At 37.6% G+C, this 22,366-nt stretch overlaps 1 protein-coding gene across 1 annotated transcript in view; it reads right to left on the reverse strand.

Annotated features, from left to right (window-relative positions):
- Window positions 1–5,255: 5,255 nt before the first annotated feature.
- Window positions 5,256–22,366, reverse strand: part of SYT16 (synaptotagmin 16) — a 113,133-nt gene continuing 96,022 nt past the window's right edge. The window contains exon 6 of the mRNA XM_060166895.1: window positions 5,256–5,569. Coding sequence (XP_060022878.1) covers window positions 5,256–5,569 — 314 coding nt within the window. The remainder of the gene's footprint in view (window positions 5,570–22,366) is intronic.

A 22,366-nucleotide genomic window follows, 5' to 3' on the forward strand; every position in this document is an offset into this window, starting at 1 on the left:
ATCCTTCTCCAATTTCTTCATGTTTCTCCTTAACTGAGAATCATAGGACTTGAGTTAACACTTTGGCAATTTGGCAACTTTGGGAATGTGGCCTCACACTTCCCCATCCCAGAACCCTGCTCAGTTTAAAACCACCGTATGCGTGACTGGTTCATGGCACCTGGTTATGCCCAACATGAGGAGGTTTGCTGCTGACCACTTCTTCAGATCAAATGTCCACAAAGGCTCTTCTAAGTTCTCAGGAAACTCTCCTCTTTACTTAAGTTTGAACACCAGAGGACAACTGAACACATTCTCTAGTACATCAACAAGTCACTCTTAAAAACCATTCTAAAAAAGAGTATCAACCCTGATAGAATTCCTTTGAATTATGACTTCTGAAGGGAAACAGGTAAATAATTGGTCCTATTACTTCCCAGTTGAACAGTTAGGTAAGTTTGAATAGCTGCATTATGAGATCTTTAAAATTTTTTACCTATACGTATATAATATGGATATGTAACATAAGCCCAAAAAAAGAATGTTGCCCATTTTGAAAAGAGTGTCAGTATAGTGCCACATTATTTATTTTACTTTTCAGATCAAAGTTGAAATAGGTACTCAAGTTGCCATCTTTACCAGCTCTTTTGATGGGAACAAGGTGCTCTGTCCACATATGAACAGTAGAGAAGAGCTGGGTGTGAGGAGACGCCATGAGTGTGATTTACCAAGATGTGCACAAAAGCACCAGGGTGGATAAAAGATTTGGTCATTATACCTCACTGGGGGTTTATTAAGACTCAGTTTCCTCCATACACCAGGCTTATCCCGGTTGAGGTTGCCCCAAATTCAGACTAGCTTCATGTAGTGTCAGTGGTATAGTTGGGGAGCAGAGCTACCTTCCAGACTAGCTTCATGTGCCTACCCTTCTTAAAGTATCTGAAAATTGTTATTAGTTTTTCTCTAGCATTACTATTACTTTCACTAGAAAGAGAAACAAATCTTAAATGCATTTTTTTAAAGCATCATTGTGAGAGGGCAACACTGAATGGTTACCATATGCCCATCTCTATGCTGTTATTTCATTATTGGGAAAAAAAAAAAACAAGACCTTATGAGGTAGGAATTATTTCCATTTTCCAGTTGAATAAACAGGGTCACAGGCTGGCTAAGTTAATTTTCTTAAGGCCACACAGTAGGCAAAGTTCATCCAAACCCAGGCTAAGACCCCAGCCTGTGCCGACTTCTCTGAGTTGCGTTAGACCAATTTCATTCTCCCCAACTTAAAGTATTTTCCAGAATTCCACAAGTTGTGAAAAATGATACTTAATCTAAAATGGCTTTTGGTTTACATTTGTTTACTCTTCTTGCATATATGCAATAGACGCTGGCAGTATCTAGCATATTTATTTATTCTTTAATTCTTCCATACTCATGCTATATAATTTGTTTTATAGTTTTGCCTAACTTTTCTCTTTGGAACGCACAAATGATTTTTAATACAGTAAAAAATACTTCTGCCATTTCAGGATTATCTATCATTTGCTTTCATCGTGGATCAAACAGAATGGAATGCTCTTTAGTCACAGTTTACTCAAAGGTAAGAGGAGGGACCACATGTAATTTCTAGCCCTGTTTCTTCACCATTAAAGGATATGCCTGCATTTGGTTTTAAGTCGTCTACGAATAATCTTTTCCTACTCACTTTTTTGATCTTCATGTACTAAGCCCTCTGCTGCAAAAGGAGAGCCAGGCTTTTCAGAAACCCCCAGTTCCATGGTCCACACTGAACCATGAATTTAATCAATTCAATGGCTATCAGAGAAGGATTTTCACTTAACCTGATGCGAGTTTCAACTTAAACAATGCATTACTTGAAAAGAAAAGAGTTTTGGTTGTCAGCTAAGACCATGTGGTACAGCCAGAATGTAAAACACAGTGACTGACCGAGACTTGTTAACAATTTATAAAATATTGTGGGTGCTACATGTTGCAAAGGCAGAGGCTGTGTCTCAGGCTCGCTGTAGCACCTAGCACTATGGAGAATACCAACATTTGAGGTCAATACGTCACTGTCATGGAAGGAGTTGCAGAGTGAACAGTGCCTAAAGTGAGCGACAGTGCAGTACTATGCTCTCTTTTTCTCTTCCCATCATGGCGGGGATTCTGTCTCAAACTTTGCACAGGTGGAATGCCAGGTCTATTACTTCCAAAGGCATTACAAGCTCTTTTTCTGTTAAGAAAGGCAAGACCTCCCCCCTCATAGTTATGCAACAGGAGCAAAGAGAGGTTCCAAAACAACTGCACATCACACTGGGAGCCAGTGAAGGAGAGAAGTGAGAGCAGGTGCTCGGCTGCCTGGTGAATGGCCCATTTAAAAATTCAACAATAGTCAGAGGGGCGCAGAGAACACAAGAGTCACCACCGTGTTTGGGGAAACGGGCACTTCTCGATTCAGTGTAAACTCATTCCCTGAAAGAAGGCACGCTGGAAACCAGCTTTCCATAAACCTAGTGCATCCTTTACCCTCCACAATAGTATTTTAAAAGCATTCTCTTCGGGAAAAACTCATGGAAAGAACTACTCAAGCAACAAATATCAGTGCTTCTTCAATTTCGTATGTCCCTATGAGATATTAATTATTAGCTAGATGAAATAGGCAAAAGCAGCTTTAACACGGCAGAAGCAACTAATTATCTTTCCTAACTCCTTTGAAAAGCAAATGCAGATATAAAAGCTCAAGTGAAAAACATGTTAAGTGCATTGTGTCTAGACTCCGCCAAGAAAATAAGGAAATTTAAGTGCACAAAAAGAAAAGATTTTACTAAACCAGAATTTCAAGTCTATGTAAAAAAAATTCACCTCATATTTTGATGTATCTTGTCATTAGCATTTTATATTTATACAATCAGCTTTAGGGTGAACGTTGCTAGATATTCAAGATGTACATGCATCCTACATGGTAAATAGCACCAACATGGTAAAATTATACAAATGAAAAATGCTTTTCAGGCATTCTTCCCTTAAAATTTCTGTAAACTGTATCATAAGCAGACTATTAGAAAGCAGATCAAACACACAAGGATATTTTCACTACCCCGGCAGAAAACCTTAGAAAGGGTGAGGCAAGGCAGCAGCAAATGAAGTATAGGTGATTATTGGGCTCTATGAGACAAGGGATGCGGCAAAACATTGAGCAGGAAAATATGAGGAGAAAACATCCAGGCCTGTCTGTACAATAGATGCAGATTTTTTCAAATGTAAATTTTAAAGTGAATGCTGCTTTTATGTCACTGCAGAAAGGAAAGCATAACAAGGCTGCTCTGCTTCCCTTTAAGCACAGGCGCATAAAGAGAGTAAGGGATGTGAAAAGCCAATTCTTTGTGCTGCTACTTAATCAATTGCACTCAGTTCTACTCCATGACACAGCCGCACTGCAAAGACCACTCAGCAGTTAATGGATATGATGTTGGAAAAGCACTTTGAGGTCTTCCAAAGCAAGGTAGGGGAAAACCCCAAAGGAGCATGGTTTTACTACTTGTTCCCAATAACTGAGCAGCATGATATCCGAAACTCCCATGCCCTGAAAAGAAATTAAGATATTCATTTATTTTTCTAATTCTGATTCTTCCATATGAAATCACTTCTTTCAAAAGCTTCAAATCAGAGTCGAGTTATCCTGTGTCTTAGTCTGGGCTTGTCAGGATAACCGTTACATGCTGTAAGGAATAAATATGTGCTTCAAGTGTTACAGCCTACGTTTACAATCTGTCAAAATGTAGAGCTGAGGAGGAGTTATGTGTTTTTAACTGTATACATCCATCACTAGCTATCACTCTTCCCACAGACAGCAAAAAGTCAACAATGAAACATAAAAGCTAAAAATAAGTGACAGCAATTGCTCAGAAGAGCTGCACACGGGGCTCAGTGTTACATGTACACACATTCCTTCCCTTTTCTTATTACTGCCAATTTAAAGTAATTGAAATTAAGGGCTCAGATCTAAGAAAATAAACATGCACTGCACAAAAATGTAAAAGTCAGTTAGAAGTAAAATTTCATGCTCATGACCATACATGATCAGTGTTCTAAATGGCACGTGCCCAAAATGCAAGTAGTGACTAATATATGTTGCTGCAAATACCACGAAAAAAATGACAATTATAGGCACTTCAAATGCTCAAAGAAGAATTAGGGTCGTTGCTTACAAACTGAAAATATTCTTAATTCACAGGTGTTATAGCATGTTCATTTCTAAGAGTCAATCAAATCAACATCTATTAAAGTCCATTGTATACAATTTACTATGCTCTGATGATGGAAAATATGGCATTAAAAAAGTATGGTTTACGTGCAAACACAGAATCAAAATATATGTATGAGTGAGTATACTGTATTGAATATAGAAAAAGCATAATCTAGAAGGAGAACACTAGATTCAGAAAAATCAATACCTCCATGACTTAATAGGTTTTTCGGTTTTCTTCTCATTCTGTAAGAATTTATTAGGTGAGAAAAACAGCATAAAAACCTAGAAAGTTTTCATTTTGAAATCTTACATACTCAAAAGGAGACAAGTTGTCTTACAACAGTAGTTTTCGAATTCTTTTTTAGTTTCAAAATGGGTCACCTAACCAAATCTCATAGGAAACCACAATATATAAGTGAGATAAACAAAGAGGTATTTAATTCAAATTTGCTTTATAAGTGTAAGTTTTTAAAACTTATTTGTTAGGCAAATAAATGAAGGGTTTTTTTATAAAGAGAAAAACATGAAATAGGGGATTATGGATGAGAGTTACATTCTTCTATGAACCTCGGCATCAGGTTCATTTCTGTATTTTGCCCCATACTAAGAAAATTCTGATTCCTACACACAAGTGGTTACAAACAGTAACTTTTAACATCTCCCTTGCAATCGAAGGGAGCAGAGACAGCCAGAGAAGCTTCATTCTATAGCCTGAACCAAAATTTAATAACCTATTAACAGAAATTAACTCAACATCATTCATCTCAACTACAATAACATTTCCAGTAAAGTATACTTGACAGTGCATATGGGCTTTTAAAAAAAATTACAGTATTTAAATCCAAATCAAACCTTTAAGAAACCCAAAGATCCCTCCACCCCCAGAATGTCCTAGGGTCTAATAGAATCCAATCCCTACTTAAAGCCTGTCTTTAAAAAAAGCCTGCCAGCAAGCACTGAGTTGGTATCAGTACTCAAAACACGGGTCACCAGGGTAGGTACAGCCCACAGACACCTCTTGGCAAACCTAGGATTCGAGTAAAGTGTGCCACCTGCAGACCTGCTGCCCTTTGGTCTCCTTCATTTCCTCCCAATGGTCTTGCTCCTCCCCTCCACTGCTGTTTTGACCCAGAGCAATCCAACCAATCATCTCTTTACGCTTCATGGTACGCCTGTTATACACAGAAATCACCAATGTAACGTCAGAGAGCTGAAAGAGGGCCACCTGGAAAACAAAGGTCTCCTTATAGACAGGATTGGGCTGACCACGTCGGATGGAGGTCTTGCAGCGGGACATCTCTTGACCCACAGAACTGAGAAGAAAGAGCTTTCCATACGTATCTGAGGAAACAATGGAAATGAGAAAACATCAGTGCCTTCCGTTTTGCTAGGTTAATTGCAATATCTATACGGGCTGTACATTTTTCCTTTTTAACATACTGAGCAGCATCTTTAGGCCCGGAATTTGCTGTAGGACTAACACATCTTACATGAGCTCTTCAGGAAAGGGATTATTACCTTTATGCTTAATGTTTCATGCGGCCCACCATGGGGCACCTTGCTGATGTTCATTAGAAGCTCTGTATGTGCAAGGGTATGTACATGCACAGGCATGTGTGCAACGGTATTTGTAGACATGCACAGTTCTTCATCCACATTTTATTTATGTAACTATAAATACACATTTTGCTCTATGTGTCTTTCTTTTCATTTTCCAAGGGCTGTTTATGCCTAAAGAGTCTCTTCTCTTCTCATTCTCTACATATTCTTTGGACCATTTTATCCACTCAGTGACAACTACCAGATCTGTATCTCTGGCCTAGACTTCCCTCCCAAGCTCAAGATCTAACTGAATATCATACTGCTTCTTGTGGAAATCCCATCTCACACTCATCACGTCTCCAACCCTTAAAAACTTGCTGTTTTAGTCTTCTCCAGCCCTGTGAATGGTAGCATCATCTGCTCAAGTACCCAAGTCAGAACTCAGGACGGCATTTTTGACTAGACTGGCTTCCTTACCCCTAGTCCAGTCAATCAACCACCAAGTTCTGTTGATACTACCTCCTCAATAGCTCCCAAATCCACCCACTTCCTTGCATCCCAATGCCACTGAACTCTCAGTGTACACCATCAGCTCAGGTCACCAGCATTTCCCACTTGCATTACTGCATGTTTCTTCACTGATCTCCACTCACTGGATTGTCAGAGGGGTCTTTGTAAAATGCAGATCTGGTTGTGTCACTCTCCCTAATAAACAAAGACTAAACCTTCAACACATCCCACTAGTCTCAGGATAAAAGCTAAATTTCTCGGTATAGACCACATACCCTGACACTTTTATCTTCCAGTTTCATTATGCACCACCATTACCTTTATACACTGCATCCCCACTACACTGAATACCTTATCCTTCCAACCCACTCTGCTGTCTTTCCCTTTCACTTCTGCATGAGCTACACATGCCCTGATATCCCGAATGATATCTACCTTCACATGACTTCTATTCATTAGTTTAGTTTGGATGTCATCTTATCCTGGAATCTTTGCTGACCACTTGCCCCATGCTGACCATCTGTGGGCTCCATCAAAATCTAGTTTTAGCCTCTCTCAGCACTTATTACCCAGTATTTCCATTGCCTGCTTACTTGTCTGCAAAACTGTCAGTTCCCAGATGGGAGAAAGAGAGACTGCCCTGTTTACCACTGTACCCCCGTGCCTGGGGTAATGCCTAACATGTGGTAGACACTCAGTAAATATTAAATATTTTGTAATGAATGTCTATGACCAGCCAGGAGGCTCAACTTTCTTTTTTCTTTTGGACTTAAGTTTTCAAACTTGCAAAATGGAGCTAAACCCCTCATTTTATAACCCCTGCACTAGAATGCCATGAGATGGTGACTAGCATCATAGGTTTAGTCATTTATAGAAAGTAAGTACTAACATAGTCTATTACTTTTACTAAAATTCCTGAATGGATAATTACAAAGAAAATTATATCCTAAGAAAATTCTATTTTTATTAAAATCATTTATCAATTTCTTGACTTACTCTTAACTACAGATTTTACCACTAATTTATGTGTCCTATCCTTTAAAAAAAAATCTACAAGTTCCGGTGTTTCCCGAATTTTATCATTCTGTTCAATGCAGGCTCAATGCTGATTAGTGTTTACTGCTTACTTTCCCACCTAACAACCAGTCAAACTTTTTAAAGTGTAAACCCAGAGCTCTGTAATTTACTGTTCTCCACAAGAGCATTGTAAGATAGGAAACAAATTACAACCTGCAGTTTTCTTTCTTTGTTGATCTTTTTCTATTCTGGTTTGATATGTTATTTTATGCAGTTATCTGCTGAGAAACACAAGGTGTGAAATTACACTTCAGGTGTGAAAAACACTCCTCTGTCTCAAAAACAGGGCTCTCCACTCTTCAAACTACTCTATGGAAAAAGCTGTCAGAAAACCAACAATGGGGGAGTGAACTTGTGTTTCTGCAGCTGGACAGCTACACAATTCCTGTAGGAAAAGTTCAATCCAGTCACCAAACTGGTCTGGCAATTCTGCTACCAGTTATGGCAGTGAAAATTGAATCAATCTTTCAGACAAAGACCTGCTCATTTCACAAAGAGACCAATTTCCAGCTTTATCCTGTCAGAAGATCATTTTCTAATTATGAGAAAGGCTACTTACTCCCAAACCACCATCAATGAAGCTGAATTGTACCTGTATGACAAAAGGGGGAAATAATAATTTTATAAACAATCCAGTCTGAGGACACCTGACCAGAAGAGAAATGTTGCTGATCATTCCAGCTCAAAAGGGAACCTTTTATTGGCTGTAATAATGTGCTTAATTCTTAGTGACTCAGGGCTGTGCCCAGAAAATTCTACTTGTGAGGAATAGTGGGGAGTAAGGCTGGGGTCTTTGGGGGTTCAATGACTTAATCTGATGAGCACCAGTCAGAATGGAAGAGAAAGAGTCAAGTAAATATGCAACTTAAGTGAGCTCTGTTTTAATTCTTTGGAATTGATAATACTTGCTGCAGAGCACCACCGAGTAGCATTTTTCTTATTAAAACAGAAAGTCATAAAAATTATAATCATCCTCATCAGTTCACTCAGTCCCATGTAATTTATTTTTCATCTTGATCTTTTGTTAGCACTTTTATGAATTCATCAGTTTTCCATTAGAGTTCTGAAAATGCTTATTGATTCAGTTCACCAGTATAGTCAGTTACCAGAAACCTGTACTTGTCAGAGTTTTTTCCATGAATTCCTTGAAGATGAAACCCTTTTATAGAAACATTTTTGCAAAAGCATCACAGTACACCCAGAACTGTCTGTAAATGACAAAAGACTTAAAAACGACCATGGTTAAAGATTTGATGAAAGTTCATAATAATGCAATTGACAAGGAAATATAGTTATTTCTGAATTATACATTTTAAAGTATTAACTAGAATTATGACTTTTAACATTATACCAGAATATATAAGATTTTCAGAAATTTCATGTAATATCTGAAACATTTATATTAACATATTTCAACAAATATCTCAAAGAAAGTTTAGTATTAGTTGTTTTTTGTTTGTTTGTTTTTTTATACTGCAGGTTCTTATTAGTCATCAATTTTATACACATCAGTGTATACATGTCAATCCCAATCACCCAATTCAGCACACCACCATCCCCACCCCACGACGGTTTTCCCCCCTTGGTGTCCATACGTTTGTTCTCTACATCTGTGTCTCAACTTCTGCCCTGCAAACCGGTTCATCTGTACTATTTTTCTAGGTTCCACATATATGTGTTAATATACGATATTTGTTTTTCTCTTTCTGACTTACTTCACTCTGTATGACAGTCTCTACATCCATCCATGTCTCAACAAATGACTCAATTTCGTTCCTTTTTATGGTTAATATTTCATTGTATATATGTACCACAACTTCTTTATCCATTCATCTGTCGACAGGCATTTAGGTTGCTTCCGTGACCTGGCTATTGTAAATAGTGCTGCAATGAACATTGGGGTGCATGTGTCTTTTTGAACTATGGTTTTCTCCAGGTATATGCCCGGTAGTGGGATTGCTGGATCATATGGTAATTCTATTTTTAGTTTTTTAAGGAACCTCCATACTGTTCTCCATAGTGGCTGATTCAATTTACATTCCCACCAACAGTGCAAGAGGGTTCCCTTTTCTCCACACCCTCTCCAGCATTTGTTGTTTATAGATTTTCTGATGAAGCCCATTCTAACTGGTGTGAGGTGATACCTCATTGTAGTTTTGACTTGCATTTCTCTAGTAATTAGTGATGTTGAGCAGCTTCTCATGTGCTTCACGGCTATCTGTATGTCTTCTTTGGAGAAATTTCTATTTGGGTCTTCTGCCAGTCTTTGGATTGGGTTGTTTGTTTTTTTAATATTGAGCTGCATGAGCTGTTTATATATTTTGGAGATTAATCCTTTGTCCACTGATTCGTTTGCAAATATTTTCTCCCATTCTGAGGGCTGTCTTTTCATCTTGTTTATGGTTTCCTTTGCTGTGCAAAAGCTTTGAATTTTCATTAGGTCCCATTTATTTATTTTTATTTCCATTACTCTAGGAGGTGGGTCATAAAAGATCTTCCTGTGATTATGTCAAACAGTGTTCTTCCTATGCTTTCCTCTAAGAGTTTTATAGTGTCCAGTCTTACATTTAGGTCTCTAATCCAGTTTGAGTTTATTTTTGTGTATGGTGTTAGGGAGTGTTCTAATTTCATTCTTTTACATGTAGCTGTCCAGTTTTCCCAGCACCACTTATTGAAGAGACTGTCTTTTCTCCATTGTATATCTTTGCCTCCTTTGTCATAGATTAGTGGACCATAGGTGTGTGGGTTTATCTCTGGGCTTTCTATCTTGTTCCATTAATCTATGTTTCTGTTTTTGTGCCAGTACCATATTGTTTGATTACTGTAGCTTTGTAGTATAGTCTGAAGTCAGGGAGTCTGGTTCCTCCAGCTCCGTTTCTTTCCCTCAAGACTGCTTTGGCTATTCGGGGTCTTTTATGTCTCCATACAAATTTTAAGACTTTTTGTTCTAGTTCCATAAAAACTGCCATTGGTAATTTGATAGGGATTGCATTGAATCTGTAGATTGCTTTGGGTAGTATAGTCATTTTCACAATGTTGATTCTTCCAATCCAAGAACATGGTATATCTCTCCATCTGTTGGTATCACCTTTAATTTCTTTCATCAGTGTCTTATAGTTTTCCGCATACAGGTCTCTTGTCTCGCTAGGTAGGTTTATTCCTAGGTATTTTATTCTTTTTGTTGCATGGTAAATGGGAGTGTTTCCATAATTTCTGTTTCAGATTTTTCATCATTAAAGTATAGGAATGCAGGAGATTTCAGTGCATTAATTTTGTATCCTGCAACTTTACCAAATTCATTGATTAGCTCTAGTAGTTTTCTGGTGGCATTTTTAGGATTCTCTATGTATAGTATCATGTCATCTGCAAACAGTGACAGTTTTACTTCTTCTTTTCCAATTTGTATTCCTTTTATTTCTTTTTCTTCTCTGATTGCCATGGCTAGGACTTCCAAAACTATGTTGAATAATAGTGGTGAGAGCAGACATCCTTGTCTCGTTCCTGACCTTAGAGGAAACGATTTCAGTTTTTCACCATTGAGAATGATGTTTTCTGTGGGTTTGTCATATATGGCCTTTATTATGTTGAGGTAGGTTCCCTCTATGCCCACTTTCTGGAGAGTTTTTATCATAAATGGGTGTTGAATTTTGTCAAAAGCTTTTTCTGCATCTATTGAGATGATCATATGGTTTTTATTCTTCAATTTGTTAATATGGTGTATCACATTGATTGATTTGCATATATCGAAGAATCCTTGCATCCCTGGGATAAATCCCACTTGACTGTGGTCTATGATCCTTTTAATGTGTTGTTGGATTCTGTTTGCTAGTATTTTGTTGAGGATTTTTGCATCTATAGTCATCAGTGATATTGGTCTGTAATTTTCTTTTTTTGTAGTATCTTTGTCTGGTCTTGGTATCAGGGTGATGGTGGCCTCATAGAATGAGTTTGGGAGTATTCCTTCCCCTGCAATGTTTTGGAAGAGTTTGAGAAGGATGGGTGTTAGCTCTTCTCTAAATGTTTGACAGAATTCACCTGTGAGGCCATCTGGTCCTCGACTTTTGTTGTTGGAAGATTTTTATTCACAGTTTCAATTTCATTACTTGTGATTGGTCTGTTCATATTTTCTGTTTCTTCATGGTTCAGTCTTGGAAGGTTATACCTTTTTAAGAATTTGTCCATTTCTTCCAGGTTGTCCATTCTTTTGGCATAGAGTTCTGTGGTGTCTGTTTTAACCTCTCCTTTTGCATTTCTAATTTTATTGATTTGAGTCCTCTCCCTATTTTTCTTGATCCGTCTGGCTAATGGTTTATCAATTTTGTTGATCTTCTCAAAGAACCAGCTTTTAGTTTTATTGATCTTTGCTATTGTTTTCTTTGTTTCTATTTCATTTATTTCTGCTCTGATCTTTATGATTTCTTTCCTTCTGCTAATTTTGGGTTTTGTTTGTTCTTCTTTCTCTAGTTCCTCTAGGTGTAAGGTTAGATTGTTTACTTGAGATTTTTCTTGTTTTCTTGAGGTAGGCTTGTATAGCTATAAACTTCCCTTTTAGAACTGCTTTTGCTGCATCCCATAGGTTTTGGATTGTCATGTTTTCATTGTCATTTGTCTCTAGGTATTGATTTCCTCTTTGATTTCTTCAGTGATCTCTTGGTTATTTAGTAACGTATTGTTTAGCCTCCATGTGTTTACGTTTTTTACGTTTTTTTTCCTGTAATTCATTTCTAATCTCATAGCGTTGTGGTCAGAAAAGATGCTTGATATGATTTCTATTTTCTTAAATTTACTGAGGCTTGATTTGTCACCCAAGATGTGATCTATCCTGGAGAATGTTCTGTGCGCACTTGAGAAGAAAGTGTAATCTGTTGTTTTTGCATGGAATGTCCTATAAATATTAATTAAATCTATCTGGTCTATTGTGTCATTTAAAGCTTCTGTTTCCTTATTTATTTTCATTTTGGATGGTCTGTCCATTGGTGTAAGTGAGGTGTTAAAGTCCTCCACTATTATTGTATTGCTGTCGATTTCCTCTTTTATAGCCATTAGCAGTTGCCTTATGTATTGAGGTGCTCCTATGTTGGGTGCATATATATTTATAATTGTTATATCTTCTTCTTGGATTGATCCCTTGATCATTACATAGTGTCCTTCCTTGTCTCTTATAACATTCTTTATTCTAAAGTCTATTTTATCTGATATGAGTATAGCTACTCCAGCTTTCTTTTGATTTCCATTTGCATGGAATATCTTTTTCCATCCCCTCACTTTCAGTCTGTACGTGTCCCTAGGTCTGAAGTGGGTCTCTTGTAGACAGCATATTTATGGGTCTTGTTTTTGTATCCATTCAGCAAGCCTGTGTATTTTGGTTGGAGCATTTAATCCATTCACATTTAAGGTAATTATCGATATGTATGTTCCTACGACCATTTTCTTAATTGTTTTGGGTTTGGTTTTGTAGGTCCTTTTCTTCTCTTGTGTTTCCCACTCAGAGAAGTTCCTTTACCATTTGTTGTAGAGCTGGTTTGGTGGTGATGAATTCTCTTAGCTTTTGTTTGTCTGTAAAGCTTTTGATTTCTCCATGGAATCTGAATGTGATCCTTGCTGGGTAGAGTAATCTTGGTTGTAAATTCTTCCCTTTCATCATTTTAAGTATATCATGCCACTCCCTTCTGGCTTGTAGAGTTTCTGGTGAGAAATCAGCTGTTAACCTTATGGGAGTTCCCTTGTATGTTATTTGTCATTTTTCCCTTGCTGCTTTCAGTAATTTTTCTTTGTCTTTAATTTTTGCCAATTTGATTACTGTGTGTCTCGGTGTGTTTCTCCTTGGGTTTATTCTTTATGGGATTCTTTGTGCTTCCTGGACTTAGGTGGCTATTTCCTTTCCCATGTTAGGGAAGTTTTTGACTATAATCTCTTCAAATATTTTCCCTGGTCCTTTTTCTCTCTCTTCTCCTTCTGGGACCCCTATAATGCGAATGTTGTTGCATTTAATGTTGTCCCAGAAGTCTCTTAGGCTGTCTCCAGTTCTTTTCATTCTTTTCTCTTTAGTCTGTTACACAGCAGTGCACTCCACCATTCTGTCTTCCAGGTCACTTTTCCGTTCTTCTGACTCAGTTATTCTGCTATTGATTCCTTCTAGTGTAGTTTTCATTTCAGTTATTGTATTGTTCATCTCTGTTCGTTTGTTCTTTAATTCTTCTAGGGCTTTGTTAAACATTTCTTGCATCTTCTCGATCTTTGCCTCCAGTCTTTTTCCGAGGTCCTGGATCATCTCCACTATCATCATTCTGAATTCTTTTTCTGGAAGGTTGCCTATCTATACTTCATTTAGTTGTTTTTCTGGGGGTTTATCTTGTTCCTTCCTCTGGTACATAGCCCTCTGCCTTTTCATCTTGTCTATCTTTCTGTGAATGTGGTTTTTGTTCCAGAGGCTGCAGGATTGTAGTTCTTGCTTCTGCTGTCTGCCCTCTGGTGGATGAGGCTATCTAAGAGGCTTGATGGGAGGGACTGGTGGTGGGTACAGCTGACTGTTGCTTTGGTGGGCAGAGCTCAGTAAAACTCTAATCCACTTGACTGTTGATGGGTGGGTCTGGGTTCCCTCCCTGTTGCTTGTTTAGCCTGAGGCAACCCAACACTGGAGCCTATCTGGGCTCTTTGGTGGGGCTAATGACAGACTCTAGGAGGGCTCATGCCAAGGAATACTTCCCAGAACTTCTACTGCCAGTGTCCTTGTCCCTACGGTGAGCCACAGTCCACCCCCTGGCCTCTGCAGGAGACCCTCAAACACTAGCAGGTAGGTCTGGTTCAGTCTGCCCTGGGGTCACAGCTCCTTCCCCTGGGTCCCGATACACACACTACTTTGTGTGTGTCCCCGAAGACTGGCGTCTCTGTTTCTCCCAGTCCTGTCGAAGTCCTGCAATCAATTTCCACTAGGCTTCGAAGTCTGATTCTCTAGGAATTCCTCCTCCCGTTTCCGGACCCCCAGGTTGTGAAGTCTGACATGGGGCTCAGAACTCTCACTCCAGTGGGTGGACTTCTGTGGTATAAATGTTCTCCAGTCTGTGAGTCACCCACCCACCAGTTATGGGATTTTATTTTACTGTGATTGCTCCCCTCCTACTGTCTCATTGTGGCTTCTCCTTTGTCTTTGGATGTAGGGTATGTTTTCCGGTGAGTTCCAGTGTCTTCCTGTCAATGATTGTCCAGCAGCTAGTTGTGATTCTGGTGTTCTCTCAAGAGGGAGTGAGAGCATGTCCTTCTACTCTGCCATCTTTGTTCCTCCTCCCACCGAGCAGTATTTATCTTCTGCTGATGATTCAGATGCCTCTTGGTGTCAAAACCATCAACAACAGGCTGAATGGGTCCCAATCCCTAGATCGTCCTGGATGCTGTTCTTCTGACCCAGCCTGCCAACTGCTCTATGGGTCACTTGTCTCTTTCTCCATAAAGGAAGATACCACATGCACCAAAAAAATTATGACAGTAAAATATCTCCAATATATCATGGCACAAAATTATGTCATTTGGGACTCAGAAGTCATTTTTCCAAAGAAACAATACCTAACTATTTAACTAACCACAATAGTTAGTTAAATAGCTCATACAAGACACCTGCCAGTGGGCAGCATGACGGTCTACCAATTGTAATAGACTCAGCCTCGGGGAGGGGGTGGGATTGGGGCACCACGATTCTCTGGGTAAGGGAAAGAATTTGGTCATTTAACCTCCCCTTAGCTTCTAATGTATTCATAATTATAAAATATTTTCAACATACATAAGAGAGAATAATAGTACACATACCCAAGTATGCAGACTTGTGATATTTAGCATTTGTTGTATTTACTATGGACCTTTTTGCTTTTTGTTTGATTTTTAGGAAATAAAGTGTTATAATTGAAGATCCTTGAGTATCCCTCCTAGATCCTGTCTGGTTTCCTCTATCACTAAAGGTAATTCCTCTCCTGGATTTGCAGCTCATCATCTTCATGTATGTTTTTAGCTTTTCACTATATAAATAGCTGTAAATAAAGATATCCAAAATACACTTAACAGTATTCTGCACATTTAAAAAGTATTTAATGTTTTGCTGTATGTCCTCCCAAAACTTGCCTTTTTTGCATTCAGCATTAAATGTTTTATATTACCTATATTATATATACACCTGTGATTCAAGTGCCGTATAATGTTCCAGTATATTAATAAACCACAATTTATTCATAATCTTAATTAATGGACATTTTTAATTGCTTATAATAACCAAAAAGTGAAAAGACTTCAGTGAACATTTTTCTATATTTTACATTGTACCAATATTTGAGAATTTCTCTAATACATACCTAGGAGTAGATTACTGGCTCTTTACAAATTCTAGAGACAAAATCTTGTCATTTTTATTGCTAATATCTTCTCCCTGCCTGTAACTTATCCTTTTCCTCTGTGTAGTAACTTCTGTAGTATAAATGCTTTAAATTTTTGTGGAGTCATATTTATCAATGTTTTCTTTTTCAGTTGACATATTTTAAAAAATTGTTTAAGAAAGCCTACCCAAACCCAACAGTCTTCCACATTTCTCCTATGAGTCTTAAGGGTTTGTTTTCCACATCTGATCTTTAATCCACCTTAAACTGATCTTTTTGTGTGGTATAAGGTAGGGATCTAATTATTTTTTCCTATATGGGAAGCATTATTCATTTAATAGCCCATTATCTCCCAGCTGATTTGTAATATAATGTCGATCAGATATCGTGTCCAGCTTTAGTGTCCTTCCCCTAACTTGATAATATTTATCATTTTAGAATATATTTTGATCTGCTCAGTAGAATCCTTCTATCATCTTTTTAAAAGCTATTTTAGTTATTTTAAGCTCTTGCTTCATTTAATTGGCTCTTGCATATGAATTTGAGAATCAGTTTGTCAAACTCTTTTTTTAAAAAGAAAAAAAAAATACACCAAAATAAATCTGTGGGGATTTTGATTGGGATCATACTGGGTATATAGATTAATTTGGGGAAAGCTGTTATTTTCACAATATAGATTATTCTAAACAATGAACATGGTTTATCTAGTTTTCTTTTGTGTCTTTCAAACAGCGTTGTGATTTTAAAAATAATTTTCTTACTCATCTTTTATTAATGTTATCCTTTGGTACCATAGGTACTGTTACTTTTGTAAATATCCATGTGTTAAAACTCCACTTTCTAACTGTCCTTGACATATTAGAAAACAAGTTTGTATTTAAAAAAATGTTATTAGTTTAAAATTGTAGGCTTTTTGGATTTTTAATGTAGACAATCATATTTTCTACAAATAATGGCAGTTTTGTTTCCTCCTCTCAAGCTTTAATTTTTATTTCTTTTTCTTATTCTACTGAATTGCCTTGAGTTTCCAGTCTAATGCTGAGTGAGAGTGATGCCAGTGGGAACACTTACTTCATTCTTGACTTTAAGGGGATTTCAGGATTAAGAATGATGGCTAGTGTCTATTTTCTTAAAACACCCACTGTCAAGGTTAAGCAAGTTCCCTTCCGTAACACAAACTAGTTGTTGATATTTAATACCATTTCTACCTTTCTAAGCTCTTTCCCTTATGAAACATAAAATTACATTCCCCTGAATCTCTTGCAGTAAGATCCCAGTTAGAGTCCACTAATGAAAGCAACTTGTATGAGACTGGAAAGTAGAAGGAAAGTGTTGCCACAGCCCTCTAGTCCCAGTTGCAGGCATGTGTACAGGCATTAGCAAGCAGATGGCAAATTAGGGTCTTCCCCCATGGTGTTCAAACATCCTTATGAGAATCATCCCTTTCATATGTACACAGCTCAGACCGTACTGGCATCTTTCCTGTGATACCTATACTTCTGGATTTCCTGGAGAGCTTTCTTGACATTTATCACAAGCCTTCCCATGCTTAAAACCTGTAAGAAACAACTTCTGACTCAAAATACCTATTTTGTATTTTCCTGACAAAATCTGACTGATATAGTAACTGGTAATCTGAACTGGAATGCTACCAAAATAAAAACACAAGAATGACCACTGGCCTAGAAGTTGGGTGTCAGGTGATGAAGAAACTAATATCAGAGGCTAGAACAATGGAGATCCATAATCCATATTATGTGATAGTAAAACCACCATCTGCTATAACTTGGAAGGAAGAGCCTATGCCTAATGTTTATAGAACTAAGGAAACAGACTGAAAAACAGAACGTAAGAAGTGTGTATTTGTACTACTAGCTTTATTTGGGGGTTGAGGGTGAAAAGTAAGCTTGGGTAAGAACTGACCAATGTGCAAGGAAAAAGAGAATCCTGAAATTCAGACCTTTCTGTGGTTGGAAAAGTTCCTTGCTTCCAGACCTCCAAACAGTAAGAGACGGATTTTAAAAGGCTTCAAACAACAAAGGCCCAGTAAACCTTCTTTACTTCTTCTTAGGGGAATAATGTGATAGTGACTCAGGTTAAGTGTCAAATTAAGGATGTAGGCTTCACACCAGATTTTAGTTGACTGAGCCATGTGACTGAGGTCTGAATAATAGAATATGAGAAGTGGTAAATATCACCTTCAATCACAGCTATAGGCAACCACTCCCCCGTCTCTTCCCCTTCCATGACAACAAAGCAGGTCACATTTTGAATATAATATTATCACCTCATTAAATGGAAAGAACCTGTATGCCTTAGTCACAGCTTAGAGGAAAGGCACCTGCTTTACTTTGGACTGTGATGCAAGGGAGAAATAAACCTTTGCTGTTAAGCCACGAACTCTGCAGAATTTGTCGTTGCATCATAGCCTAGTCTATACGAATACACCTTCTATTATTCCTCTGCTTTGAGTTATTTTTATCAATAATGGATAGTGCATTTTATCAAGAGCTTCTTTTGCAACTATTGACATGATCAGGTTTTCTCATAGATCAATTGGTATGTGAACTGCAGTAGATTTTCCTAATATTAAGTCATTCTTGCATTCCTGAACTAAACCCAATTTGTTAGTAATTAGTATTTCTTTTTCTTATACATTGTGAGGCTATGTGGGCGCAATATAAACTGCAGTATATGTGAGAGGATGTGAGGAGGGGGACAGGGAGAGATTGGGACGAAGAGAAATATTAATCTAATGTTATATCTACCTTTTACATAGCAGTCTTAGTCCCTTTACATTTATTATGATCACTGATATATTTTGATTTATTTTTATTGTTTTGGTTTGTGCTATTCTGCATTTTCTAGGCTTTTAAATATCTCTTTCTGCTTTCTATTGGATTAACTGAATTTTCTTTATTCTAATTTAGCCTCCCTACTGGTTTGAAAGTTGGAAATTTTAACATGTACACTTGACTTAATGTCTAAAATGAATCAATACGTCTACCCTCTTTTTAAGCAACATAAGTACCTTAGAATTCTTTGATTCCCATCTCCCCTTCGTATCCTTCATGTTATTCCTGCCCGGAATTTCTTTTCCACGTTGTTGTTGTAGTCCCAACATTAGGCATGTTTCCTACTATTGCTGTTTCTTCTTTATGCAGTTTATACATGCTTACCTTTACCTACATGTTGATCTTTTTGTTCTTGTTGTTCATTTTCCTTTCTTGCACTTCACTACTTCCTTCTAAGTTCGATTTCTTTCTCCCTGAAATAACATCAGTTAGTAGCTCTTCCACTGATAAACCCTTTCAAACTTTGTGGAAAAGATCTTTATTCTTCCTTCACTCGAAAAGAACAGTAAGTTGAGAGTACTTTTTTCTCTTTGATGATATTCCCCCCCTTGTCCTCAGCTTTCTATCGTTGCTGTTAATAAGCCTGTCCTTAGTCTGACTGTCATTCTTCTGCAGAAAGCTGTTTTTTTTTTTTAAAAAAAAAGCAGCTTTATTGAGATATAACTCACATACCATGGTAACTGTATTTTCTCCCCTGTTGCTTTTCAGATTTTCTAACTTTGATATTGTTGTGAGAATTAAATGAGATGATGTAAGTATAGGAATGTCCCATATGCAATCAATAAGTTATTGCCACATACAAATCTTCATATGAATTGGCCCTAATTCTAAGCACATAATGGCTATTAGTAAGTACTCGCTATACTTAACTTTAAAAGAAGGTGGTATGTCCTATATCTGTTCATTTCCATGTAGGCCATTTTTCCCCTGCCTTCCATCTGTAGAGTGTACCCCCCTGCATCCCACTTGTTCTTCACACTAAACACGAGCCAGCTTGATTTGCTTTTTTGTTTTTCCTTCCTCTAGTCTCTGCTATTGTGAGTACCTAACAAGGTTAATGTGCTGCTGCTGTAAGTACTATCATTTGGGACGTAATTATCACATGTGGCTAATCATGCACATGCTGAGAGGCTGGGGAACTTGTTGTTTTTAACTGTAGGGGACATCTTAATGATAGTTTTTGACAAGGACCATTATATGGGTGTATATATACACAGTGCAGTAATGCATTGTAGAAGGACGGAGAAAGAGAACCTGCCAACAGAACAGCTAATACTTTTTTAAAAAACGTAGACTTGTATCAGTAATATTATCTACTTAACCTTATTTAATAGGGAAAGAAATTAAATTCAGAGAGGTTAAATCAAATGTCGAGGCCATGCAGTAACTGGGTGGCAAGGCCAGGAAAAGAACAGAACAGAGCTGCTAAATTGTTAGTGAATTGCTTTCCCATGAAGCCAAATTCAGAAGATAACCAAATATTTCTAATTCTCAATGGTAACTTTTTCAAAAGCTTCTGTAAATATGTATCAGCAATGGAATATTACTCAGCCATAAAAAGGAACTAAACTGAGTTATTTGTAGTGAGTTGGATGGACCTAGAGACTGTCATACAGAGTGAAGTAAGTCAGAAAGAGAAAAACAAATACCGTATGCTAACACATATATATGGAATCTAAAAAAGGAAAAAAAAGAAAAAGAAAATGGAAATAAGAAGCTAGGGGCAACACATATATATGGAATCTAAAAAAGGAAAAAAAAAGAAAAAGAAAATGGAAATAAGAAGCTAGGGGCAATAAAGATGCAGACCTACTAGAGAATGGATTTGAGGATACGGGGAGGGGGAAGGGTAAGCTGGGACAAAGTGAGAGAGTGGCACAGACATATATATACTACCAAATGTAAAACAGATAGCTGGTGGGAAGCAGCCACATAGCACAGGGAGATCAGCTCAGTGCTTTGTGAGCACCTAGAGGGGTGGGATAGGGAGGGTGGGAGGGAGGGAGATGCAACAGGGAAGAGATATGGGGACATATGTATATGTATAACTGATTCACTTTGTTATAAAGCAGAAACTGACACACCATTGTAAAGCAATTATACTCTAATAAAAATGTTAAAAACTAAGAAAATTAAAAATAATAAAAAAATAAATCATAAAGATCAGAAATAAATGAAAAAAAGAAAGTCTATCAGGATTTCAGATGTCTAGAAGTCACAATAAGAGGCTTTTTCACCTGGACCATCTGCCATGTACAGATGTGGAAACTATCTCTTGCCATCGGATTTGTAGACTAGCCTGTACCATCTTAACAGCAAAAATGATAACACTGACCACATGTACTAAGTGAGATTTTACCTTGAAAGTGCCTGGAATGGTTCTTGGCACACTGTTACCTGACCTGAGCTAAGATTAGTTCATTTTGTTAACTTACTTATATATTGTTTCTGAATAGGTTCTATGGAATAGTTTCAGTAATTTTCAAATAGCCTATTTTATCTTCCCTAGCCCACCTAGGATTTGAAATATATATATACATATTTAAATTTGTATAATACGGGCATTTTCACCAGAATGAAAGGAATGACGGAAGGAAGAAAGGGAGGGAGGGAGGGAGGTATAAAAACCTGCCTACCTTTCTATCTATCTGTCTGATGAATAGAGAAAAGGTTAAAGTTAGAAATAAAGAAATGCCCAACCACATACTTTGTCTTGGGATGGATGTGGTTTATGGAGGATGCTACAGAAGATGCCTGCAGGTTCATTTGCTTGGTACCCTGTCTATTCCATCCAAAACTGAGTCAAAGGAATAAGGTCGGAACTTGAGATGTCATCATAATTAAAAAAAAAAAAAATGTAATGCCCACCACAGTAGCCCCTATCAATGGCTAGACTCTTGTTTTATTTTTATCTACCTGGCCCAGCTGAACTATTCCAGACCAGACCAGATTTTCATGCACATTATTTTATAACAAATTTTCAAATATGCTGAAAATTCAAAATAATTATACAGGGGATACCCATATACCCATCACCTAGATTCTTCAATTGTTATATTTTTCTCCATTTATGCTATGGACTGAATGTATGTATCCTCCCAAAATTCATATGTTGAAGCCCTAATCCCTGATGTGATGCTATTTGAATGTGGGATCTTTGGGAGATAATTAGGTCATGAGGGCTCCACCCTAATGAATGGGATTAGTGCCCTTATAAGAACAGACATGAGAGAGATGTTTTCTGTCTCCGCCATGTGAAGATACAGCAAGAAGATGTCTGTCTACAAACCAGGAAGAGGGTTCTCATCAGGAACCAAATCACCTGATACCTTGATCTTGAACTTCCCAGCCTCCAGAACTGTGAGAAGTAAATTTCTGTTGTCTAAGCCACCCAACCTATGGTATTTCTGTTATGGTAGCCTGAGCTAACAGCATTTGCTTTTTCACATATCTATGCATCTATCTAGCCGTCAATCCATCACAGCTGTAGCCATCATTGTTCTTTACCCCTAAACGTTTCAGCATGTGTTTCATTAACTAGAGTTCAATAATTTACGGCTCTTTTCTATTATAAGGTAAAATTTACATGCAGTGAAATGCACAAAGCCTAGTACAATTCAGTAAGTTTTAACAAATGCAAACATCCGTTTAACCCACACCCCTATCAAAATGTAGAATATGTCCATCACCCCAGAATATATTCCCTCATGTTCATGCCCAGTCCATCTTGAGGCCAATACCAATCCTGAAGCAACCACTCCTCTTCTGCTTTTCTTCACTATATGTAAGTAAGTTTT

This window comes from Lagenorhynchus albirostris, chromosome 1 (genome assembly GCF_949774975.1).
Source record: "Lagenorhynchus albirostris chromosome 1, mLagAlb1.1, whole genome shotgun sequence".
Taxonomy (NCBI): Eukaryota; Metazoa; Chordata; class Mammalia; order Artiodactyla; family Delphinidae; genus Lagenorhynchus; species Lagenorhynchus albirostris.